Consider the following 11,898-nt stretch of genomic DNA (forward strand, 5'->3'; position numbering starts at 1 on the left):
TACTTAAAACATCTTTTCATATATCTTATTATGATGAACAAAAACTTTTTCTCTATATATCGTATTTTTTGAGACTTCATAGTCACCTCCATTTTTTAAAATGGAATATAAATTTTTTTAAACAATATGATTTCTCTAATTATTCTGAAAGTATTAAGATAGTGATATCAAAATATTGATAAAAGTATTAAGATAGTGATATCAAAAAATCAACAGTTTACGAGATGTTTTATACCTTATGTCCTATATTGACATAAAATATTAAATAACTTATAAACTATTAATTTATTTTTTGATAATCGTAATACTTAATACTTTTATACAGAATACAGAATAATACGATGACTCAATTGATGAATAGAAAACACATAATTGTTTTAAAAATATATATAAGATAAGGCCACCCGAATAACACTCACAATTCGGAGATAGGAAAAAATGTTTCAGATGAAATTGAAACAGTTTTAAGGGATAAGTATTTTGATCATGTTGTCTTTTTTCTAAGTGGAGGCATGTGAATCTGTATAGATTGGCACTCGAAACATGGTTATCGCACAAATGGACTTATATATTATAATTAAGAAGAAAAGAAGAGAGAGTATTATAAAGCATAAGGAAGAAAAAAATTTTTTGTACTACACATCAGTAAAATTATCGCAAAATAATCCTTTTCCAGACATCTTTGTGGAGCAGTAAATAATATGGACCTTTGTGAACCTGGCATCCGACATTTTATAAATTAAATTTTTTTATAAAAATGATAATATTTCATTTGTAGTTGTTTATAGTAACAATAATTCTATTTATTCCATATATTAAAAAATATAAATCTTTTAAGAAATGACTGTCATTTGACCGTAAGATAAAAAAATTGTTAGTATATCTTAATTTCAAATTGTATTTAATTGTTTGCAGTGATTTTCCGATCATATGTAGTTACACCGTTTAAAAGTTACATCAAATTTACAATAAACAAACGTAAATAAACATTACGTAACTTTGCTAATTTTGGAGATAACTTTAATTGGTAACTTTAAAATGATGCAGCTACGACCGGAAAATCACTATAAATAACTACAAACAATTTTGAATCAAGATATATTAACAATTTTTTTATCAGTCGGATAAGTCATTTTTAAAAAATTTTATATTTTTTAATATATGGAACTACAAACAAAATTATTGTTATTACTAACGTAATACTATCATTTTATGTAAAAAAAATTTAATTTATAAAAAGTCAGGCCAGATTCACAAAAGTCCATATTTACTGCTTCAACAATCGAATGACATATAAAGAATGAGGCTTATGAAATAAAGAATGTTACACATGAATCAGGATTATACTTTCTTAAATAATTAACAACACATTCATCATTTAATGGCAAATCAATCAAAAATTTTAAATACCTGTGTTGTAAAAGATACAGTTTTAAAAATAATTAAATACTGTTACAGTTATTTGAAGACAAATGTAATTAGATACAGATACAGATATATTTTTATGAGTAACTATACAGATACATTTATTTAAAAAACAAATTTAGATACTGTATAGATAATTTTATTTAAAATATTTTTGTTCTTTTTTTGCATTTTAGGATCCTCTTAAGAGATGTAATTAATTACATACACGAAAAGTATTTAGATACCATGACTAGATACACGACTCTAGTCATCTACATTACTGTTAAACACAATAATCGCTCATGTAGACAAATTAGAAGGAATAAAATAATTACAACATATAATTACTTCTCAACATTACCACGAAAATAAACAGCAAGGTAGACACCAAGATTTATTAGAAGAAATGAACGATTTTCTTACGCTTAACACTATTATCATGAATATTATACAAGATGTAAACAATATTATGGATCATCTCATTGTTGTCAAGGTAGGAAAACTGCATTACGGAATAACACTCAGTAAATCAGATTATTGTTAACTTGAAAGAAGCCCAGCTGCATTAAGACTTCCATTTTACCAAAACTTCCATTAGAACTTCATTTTCCTTTCAGGATTCTCAAGTCAAACTGGCTCGAGGCACAGAAAAATGCATTGATGTTAGCATTCACTATGACAAACCAAATATACACTCCCAAAATTTCCTTTAATCTCTCATCCTAAATATAATATAATATACAAAGTACCATTGCTCATTCATAACTATAATAACATATTTACAATAACCGAAGTAGATCAAATAATAATAGCTGTAAACAGTGAAAATCAGCATTATATAACGTTATATCACGCGAAGATTTAAATGTAAGACAATAATTGTAAACAAATAGATTGCACCTATATTTGTGAACACATCAATCCTATATATCATGAAAATGCAAATTTATTATGTGAAGTATTGGGTTGGAGAAAAAAATTCTGCGGAATTGTTAGCTCAAAATTATATACAGAATATATTGGTTGCAAAATTTTCGATCATCTGACGTGAAAGCTTAAAGCTTTTTTCTAAAAGTTCATTTTTAAAAAATGTTCCTATGACTTTTTGTTACTAAGTTACACGTGGATTAAATAAAAATTAAATTAATTAAATTAATTAAAAAAGCATTCTGATTTTATTGCTTAACTCCGTTAAAAATCATTGTACCGTAATTAATAAAACAGATTCTTAAAGTTAAAACTTATTTTATCAAGTTATGTAATAGAAATTGATATAGTAGGGATGCACCGGATATTTGGAAAGTATTCGGTATTATCCGGTATTTTTTTATTATCTGACTAGATAGCCGGATATCATATCATTAGTATCCGGGAATATATCTGGTTGAAATTTGATATCAATAAATTGTTCACTTTTTCTTATACAAACATTTTAGAAATAAGTATGCATATTCATAATGCTATTCATAATATGATATTATGCTTATTTCTAGAACTATTTGTATAAGAAAAAATGAACAATTAATATCTTATATATTGTTGCGAAATTGCAATCTTTTTCTCTATAGACCTTTTTTTTTGAAGACACTTTCTCGGAATCCGATCGGATATCCGAAATTATCTTCTCGGATATCCGATCAGATACCGGATATTCAATGTTACATTCTGTTCGGATATTCGATATCCGGTAATTTTATGATTCGGTATCTACAATAGCTAATTTAAAAAAATATATAAGTACATTTCAGTTAAAAATGTGATATTACTATCCTTTTTTCCATTGCGTAATGGTTATATAAGAATAGTAATCACATTTTTAACTCAAATTTTTATATACTTTACATTTAAAAAATTAGCATGATACTATTTGATACAGCAACGTTTCAGTTTTAAAAATCTGTTTGTTTAATTGTAGTATGATGATTTTTAATGGAGTTATGAGCAATCAAAATCATAATACTCCTTTTTATTTAACTCGTGAACTCAAGAACAAAAAAATCGTAGAAACATTTTTTAAAAACGATTTTGTAAAGAAAACCTCAAAACTTTCACGATAGAGGAAAGTCGCCGATATTAACAGTGGCGTGCAAAAGTTTCCGGCCAGTGACATTTTGTATTCTAATTTATAAAAAAAGCCTAATAAAATTTTAACTATTATCGGGCATCAGTACAAGAATAACCAAATTTTGTGATAACATCTGATAATGATTAAAATTTTATTGGGCTTTTTTTTATAAATTAGATTATATAAAATGTCACTGGCCGGGAACTTTTGCACGCCACTGTAGATCTCCTAAGGCAACACCTCTCAGAAATTAATTATTGCACTTTATAAATAAAAATATGAACTATTTAAACAAGTAATTAGCATTTATGCACCATAATGATCTATTTAGTTAATTAAAAAAGTGCAAACGCATAATTCGTATTTTGTGGCTTGTTTCTGTATGAAATCAGTTAAAAACGAATTCTATGAATGTGAAAATAAAATTCTTATGATTTTCTTTTGCAAATAATTTAAATAATAGTGATTATATTATCAATATTATGTCATTTTAAATGCTGTAATTTCTTAAATCAGTTTCATATATATATTATTTTTTAGTTTTTTTTATAAAATTATTTTAAATATAAAATCGGGGTGCAGCGTAAACCGACACATTTGTCTGTAAAACAAATCATGGGCTAACTTAATCTTTGTAATGTACTTTATAATATCAAATAACTCTATCGAAGTTAAAGAAAATGATACATATACGAGAAAGGCATTGAAAAACTATCGCGTTACATATTTGCATCTTGTAAAGTAAATACGCATATAATTTAACAAAAATGTTTTGTATAAAAATGAAAAGTCAGACGCTCATTTTTGCTTATTTTACGAAAAAATTAATTATTGCAAAATTATAAACAATATTATAAAAACTGCTTATATTATCTGATAGAAGACACTTTTTAGTTTGTATTCATGTATTTTTATTTTATCTTTTGTTTAAGAAATGTTGTCTAAAAACAAAACGGTTTCGGCAATCTTCTCCTATAAATAGTCGAAAATTTTTGCAAATTTTTTTTGGCACGTAACAGACACAGTGAGAAGAAAAATTCCCTTTTTTTTGCTCGTAGTTTTCTATATAAAAATTACAAAACTCACACAAATTAAAAAAATATAGTAACTATTCAAAAGCAGAGAATTCAAGCTTTAAAACCCTTTTTTAAATTTAAGTTTTGATCCTTTTTAATAAAAAGATATTGTATATATAATTTTGAGCTAACAAAATATCGTAGAACTTTTCCTCCAACTTAATATAATGCGATCAAATATATTTACAAAATTCTAATTCTAAGACACTTATGTAACATGCGATATATTAAACCTAACCATACAATATGGATTGCCCTCAAAAAGCAGTTGTTATATTCCTAGCGTTTCCGAGCGTTGTTATATTCCTCTGCTCATGAACAAACAATAACTGTAGATTGCAAGAATTGCAAAGGATGTAGAACAACATTGTTAAAATAGGACAAACCATACTATAGAACGTAAATTAACGACGGCGAACATGCCTATAAAAACGATAGGCGTTATTAAGACTGTGACCAAATTCATTTATCCGAATACAACTTAACCTTTTTACGAAATCAACTAAAACATAAGGATCTAAGCCAGAAATGATAAAATTAAAAAAAATATTTATCTGATGGAATTAATGAATTTAAATATCAAACTACAAGACAGCGGAATTAGAAAACGCACAGAATTCATCATTTCTAACGGGACCTATGATATACAGTATATCATATACAGTCGAGCAATACCATTGTAATAATTATTGTAATCATTGTAATGATTACATATATTAACAATAAAATACTAATAATAAAATACAAGGAAATTGCAAAGCGGAAGTAAATCCCGCATAAAAAAGAGGGAAAAAGAGGGATAGAAAATATCGAACTTCCATTTTCTTTTTTCAATAGGAGGAAGATGCGTGACCAAATAAATCATTTTTAAAATTCTTCATTTGCAAATTTTTTTGCAAATCAGTATTTCAAAATTAAAGTTACATACAAAGTTATATTAATTTGGACTACATAACGCAACAATTGCAGCAGTTCGTGAAGAAATTCGGCACTTTCGAGAATAAAAGCGCGAATTCCGAGCATCTCGAGCCGTTCCGAAAAGTTCAATGGAAGTGCAACACGATTGTGAGAATCTTTGACAAAAAAGACTATAAACCAACAATTTATAAATTGTAATAAATTTTCTACAAATACTAGCCTACTTCGAACTTTTACTATTACAATGTCGCAAAGTCGAAAACGGTAATCTGCTTAGCTCTGTGTGGCATTCTCATATCTTAGCACGACCGATCAATGGCTGACCCAAATTTCGAATATTCTATCCGGAGCATCCTTGTACCTTAAGTGGTATAATAATCTATATATTTTTTAAATGAATTTATCTTTTAGATATATGACTGCGTACTGATTAATTTCAGACTTGTAGCAATCAAATTGAATTAATAATATTCTTCCCAAGTTAAATTAGATTTTCAATTTAATACTATTAGCATCTTAAAATATGGAAATTTGTTTATTGTGAAGAGTATTTTATATTCAAATACTCTTTTTTTTGTACAAAACTTTTTATATAAAATTCCATAAATTAATAAAAATTTATGTTAAAACAATAGAAAAAGAAATTTTTCTTTAAGAAAACAACATATATATTGAACGTTTTATTATTTACACTTAAATCTATGATGATATCGGGAAACATGTTGAATATTTAATTCTTCGTTTTAAAATATTATATTTTCTTATCATTTTGTTAAGTTTAATATTTTACAAATTCTATAAATTATATGAGATTATCAAATTATATCCATTATATAATTGTTATTCTAAGAAGGATTAAAAAGAGGTCGAATTTGATTGACCACAAAGATGTAAATAAAAGGAATAGCGTTTTTTATAGATTTTCTGAATATGATAATGTTAATAAAAAGTTCGGGGTCGATAGAGAATATTGTTAAAAATTAAGCATGAATATGATATATACTTAAAAAAATTTTAGTATTATTGTTTAGTTTTCAAGATGTTTCCCACATGCCATTTTTTAATAATTTTATATATCATATTCAAGAGATCAAAATCTATAAAAAACGCTATTTCTTTTACTTACAATACATTTTTTTGGGCAAAAATCTGCCTTTTTTAGGAGGATATTAAAAAAGGACTGACTTTTGTCCAAAAAAATAAGTAAAAGAAATACTGTTTTGTGTAGATTTTGATTTTTTAAGTCATCTATAATAATATGATAAAATTATTAAAAAGTCCGTGACATTTGGGGAACATCTCTCTATTTTGGGAAAAAGTAAACAAGAATACTGATTTCTTTAAATATATCATATTCAAGCTAAATTTGCAAGGTGCTTCCTATCAATCCCGAACTTTTTATTAACATTATCGTATTCAGGAAATCAAAATCTGTAAAAAGAGATTATTCCGATTTACTTATCTTTTTGGGCAAAAATTTGCCACTTTTAAACATCTTTTTTTTATTATCTCATTTTTTAAATGTCAGTTTAAATATTAGATACCGCAGAAAGTTCATGTCGTTTTTTTTAGCACAAAATTGTATTTACAATACATCTTCGTCAAAAATAAACAAAATTAAAATTAAAAAGAAACGATTTTGAAGCTTAAAATCTCTACTTTCGAAAGGCTACTATGCTTTTTGAATTTCTTTGAGTTTAGTAATTTTTACATACAAAAAAATACTGAAAGAGCTGAAAAAGATGGAAAATTTCTTCTAACTTTGAGTTTATCATTTGCCCAAAAAATTTGCAAAAATTTTCGATTTTTCCATCGAAATGAAGAAAATTTAAAGTTCTCCCTACAAAATCGTTTTTTAAAAGTATTCCTAAGATTTTTTTTTATTGAGTTATCGCAAATTAAATAAAAGGAGCACTTCGATTGCTCATAACTTCGTTAACATATCGCAATTTAAAAAACAAATTTTAAAAATTTTGGTCTATTGACTAGTATAATAATAACAACAAATATATTCTATGTATAATATATTCTATGTATAATTTTGATCTAAAAAAACGACACGAACTTTCTGCGGTACCTATAATATAATAATATATACCATAATTTAATTATATCAATTATATAATTGTTATTTTATAAATTACTGATTTCACAGTGAAATTTTATTTTCACTATCATAATCAGTGAAATATAAAATGGAAAAGCAAAGTGTGATTAAATTATACTGAATCTCAGTGAAATACTCTTAGATTATTAATAAAACCATATTTTACTGTTTACACTGACATTTTTCGTTGATTTACTTTTAGAGAGTAGGAGTGGAATAAATGAAAATGCCCATGGAGGTTTCTGCCCTAGAGATGGAACATCTGATATTGATAAATTCATTTAGAGTATGATGAAATCTGCCTAACACTAAATTCCATTTTCTTATCGGCAAAGAAGTTGAAAAAATCTTTACTTCCGATCAATTTTACTACTATTCGATCACTATTACTACTCGAGCCAGCGGCTTTTCCCTTCCACGCTCACTACTTCGCTCTCTACCTCTCTTATCACCGCGTCGTCAATATGTAAAATTTCGAACATGATTTTTTTCAACTTTCCTTAGCGATAAGAAAGTGGAATAAAAAAATTTATTATATATTGACCAATAGATTTCATCATACTCGAATAAATTTATTAGTTTCAGAGGTTCCATCACTAAGGCAGAAATTCCCCTATACGGACATCCTCCTTTTATTCCATGTAAACGAAAGAATATAAAAGGAAAAATAATATCTATATATTTATATATAAAATTTCTTTACAAATTTTCTGACTTCATCAAGCAAAAAAGATTCTCTAAGAATTCTAGATTTTCTCAATATCTTCAGATAATAGATATCTTTTATTAAGGAAATATTTACAATATTTTCATACTTCAATTAACAAAGTATACAACTCACTTCCTCTTTGGTATGGGCTAGTTCCTCCTCGAGACTTGTATTTCTTTCAAGGGCCACGCGTAAACGCTCACGTACCTGGAATTTCATCACAACTGTTATCCTTTAGCTGCAATGTACATATACAGTGTCCACCAAAAATTCCTGACCGGCTGAATATCTTGGAAAATATGTTTCAAAAATATATTTTTGAGAAAAATGTTTTAGACAAAAATTATAAGGTTTAAAAAATCTATTTAATGATCAGTTTGATCTTGAGTGGCGTCACCAATATCAGGTTAAGGTCACACCGATTTTTTTAAAATTAGATATTCTACTTTTTATTCCAAAATAGCTGATGTCAAGAGCATCTCAAAACACTGTAATAAAGTTATTTTTCATAAAATACTTTTCGAGTTATAATCCTTAAAAATTACAGTACCGCCGGCATTAGCATTATACAAAGTGTCCGTCCGATGGCTAATGTCTCTTGAATATTGTTCAGAATTACATTTGTTTTTGCAAATTCTAAAAATTCATTTTTATGTAAAAATGAAAATAAGAGAAACAATCTTCAATGACTTTGATCTTAACGAATGTTATCCACAGAATGATCCTGAACAACATTCAAAAGGTTATATCGATCGGACATCTTAGATAATACTAATAATGACGATAATGTAACTTTTAAGCCTTATAATTCGATAAGTACCTAAATGAATTTATTATAACATTTTGAGAAGATTTTGACAGTAGCTATTAGATTCTGAATTAAAAAGAGGATATCCAATTTTAAAAAATTGTGACATTGATCACCTAAAATCAAAATAATGAGATCATTAAATGTATCCTTTTAAATCCAATAATTTTTGTCTAAAACATTTTTCCCAAAAATGCATACTTTCTGAGATATTCAACCGAAATTTTTAGCGGGCACTGTGTGTGTGTGTGTGTGTGTGTGTGTGTGTGTGTGTGTGCGCGCGTGCGTGCGCGCGCGCGCGCATTTTAACATTGACATCGAAATATCTCAAAAATTATAAAAGATACGGAAAAATATTTCCATCAAAAGTTATAAGGTTTGAAAAGATATATTTACTGATTATATCCGTTTAACATTGGGTGGCGTTGCCAAAGTCAGAACGAAATCACTTTTAATTTTTTAAATAGGACTCTCTAGATTTTATTGCATATTATTATAGCCGTTTCTAAGATCTTTCCAAAATATATATCTATAATTTAATTCACATTGGATCAACCATTTTGAAATTATCGAGATTTATATGATAAGTTGTTTAGTCGTTCAACGAAGATCAATGATTCAATTAGTGAATGCAAGATCGATGGATGACCTAAACTTCTCGCAGCGGGCATGGTTTATTTCAATTCAGTACTCGATAAATAGAACATGAATTAGGATTCCCTATCTACTCATTCAATGTTACAATACCTCCTTACATCCTTATTATAATATTATCTAATACAAGAATTGAGCGAAGAATGATTGCAGAATGAGAGAGATCAATTTTATAGAGGAGCACTAGATACATTGGAGCAGAATCCAAATTTTTTTAGAATGTCCATTTCAGTGACGAAACCACCATAGCAATGGCAGTCTCAGTAGATTTTATAGTCATTACTGGTCACTGGTAGCAGATCCTTACTGATATCGACAGGTGATCAATCAATGTTGGAACTTCCATGTTTGGATTGGCAAATATAATAAAAAATTATTGGATCGCATCTTTTTGAATGCACAATTAATTATAATTACTTAGACTTTCTCCAAAATCATTTGTTAAGATATATTCAGGACTATTCCACTGGATGTCCGCTAAAGATTTTGGTTTCAACAGGATAGTGTTCAACAGGATAGTACATTACTCTCGAGATGTTTGAATTTTCTTAGATAAGCAATATCCAAATCATTCGATAAGTCAAAGGCTCAGTCTTGTGGCCTCCAAGGTCACCAAACCTAAATCGTGTTCATTTATGGGGATGTGATAGATGCTGTGTATCAGGAAGCACCTACCATGAGATTATAATGGAAAGAGTTAAAAGAGCCAATCAAGCGATAACGTCGCAAATACTCAGAGGAGTCCAATGAAACTTTAGACGCAGATCGATTTTGTATTTAAAAAATAACGGCGCACACTTTGAACATTTAATTTCGAGAGTGACACATAATGACAGTTAGACAAAGTTCCTTAATTCTCTGATCTTGCCTCCATTGACAGAATCATCTTTTGATCTTGTCTTCATTGAATCAAACAATGATCTTCGTTGGTTGGACATCTTATCATATAAATCTCAATAACTTCAAAATGACTGCTCCAAAGTGAATTAAATTTTAGCGTTTTCAGAAGGTCTCAGAAAGGATTATAAAAATATGTAATAAAATCTAGGATATTCTCTTAAAAATTCGAAGTGACCTTATCCTGATCTTGACAATGCCATCAAATGTTAAACGAATATAATCAATAAATAGATCTTTTTAAACCTTACAATCTTTTTATAGAATATTTTTCCGTACCTTTTATAATTTTCGAAATGTTTCGATATCAAAGTTAAAGTGAGACATCCATGTATTATATATATTGAGTGTAACAAAACAGCCGCACCAGGCTAATTTCTTGAAATGCATTTTCTTGGAAAATGTTTCAGACAAAAGTTTTTCAAGAGGAACATAATATGGCATCATTGATTAGATCTTAGATCGCATTACCAAGGTAATCAGAGCAAGATCACGTTGTTTTAAATAGAACCCTCCATTTTTCATTACATATTCTTATAGCTTACCTCGAGAGCTTTCGAAAACACTGTAATTAAATTCATTTTCATTAAATACCTTTCGAGTTATAAAGCTTGAAAGTTAAGGTGTCCGACTGTGTCCGATGGGTAAAACCTTTTGAATACTGTTCAGGATAATGTTAGGACTTGGGTAATGCTAATGCCGACAGTACTATAACTTTTAAATCTTATAACTCAAAAAATACTTAATAAAAACGAACTTAATTATAGTATTTTGGAAAGCTTTAGAGATATACTATAAGAATGTAATGAAAAATGGAGGATTTTATTTAAAAAATTCAACGTGATTTTGATCTAGACAACACTACTGAAAGTCTAATCAATGCCATATTATGTCCCTCTTGAAGTCGAAAAATTTTGTCTGAAATATTTTTCAAAAAATTAACTTGATACAGTCACTTTATTACGTCCAGTGTGTGTGTGTGTGTGTGTGTGTGTGTGTGTGTGTGTGTGTGTGTGTGTGTGTGTGTGTGTGTGTGTGTGTGTGTGTGTGTGTGTGTGTGTGTGTGTGTGTGTGTGTGTGTGTGTGTGTGTGTGTGTGTGTGTGTGTGTGTGTGTGTGTGTGTGTGTGTGTGTGTGTGTGTGTGTGTGTGTGTGTGTGTGTGTGTGTGTGTGTGTGTGTGTGTGTGTGTGTGTGTGTGTGTGTGTGTGTTGTGTGTGTAGTGTATGTAGTACGTAGTAGTACGTAGTAGTAGTACGT

The 11,898-nt window shown here is 28.2% G+C and overlaps 1 protein-coding gene across 1 annotated transcript in view; it reads right to left on the reverse strand.

The window, feature by feature from the left end:
* Window positions 1-11,898, reverse strand: part of LOC105617839 (liprin-alpha-1-like) — a gene marked incomplete at its 5' end in the record, with an annotated part of 173,753 nt that overhangs the window by 113,063 nt on the left and 48,792 nt on the right. The window contains one exon of the mRNA XM_012199390.1: window positions 8,415-8,489. Coding sequence (XP_012054780.1) covers window positions 8,415-8,489 — 75 coding nt within the window. The remainder of the gene's footprint in view (window positions 1-8,414; window positions 8,490-11,898) is intronic.

The sequence above is a fragment of the Atta cephalotes genome, assembly GCF_000143395.1.
Source record: "Atta cephalotes unplaced genomic scaffold scaffold00014, whole genome shotgun sequence".
Taxonomy (NCBI): domain Eukaryota; kingdom Metazoa; phylum Arthropoda; class Insecta; order Hymenoptera; family Formicidae; genus Atta; species Atta cephalotes.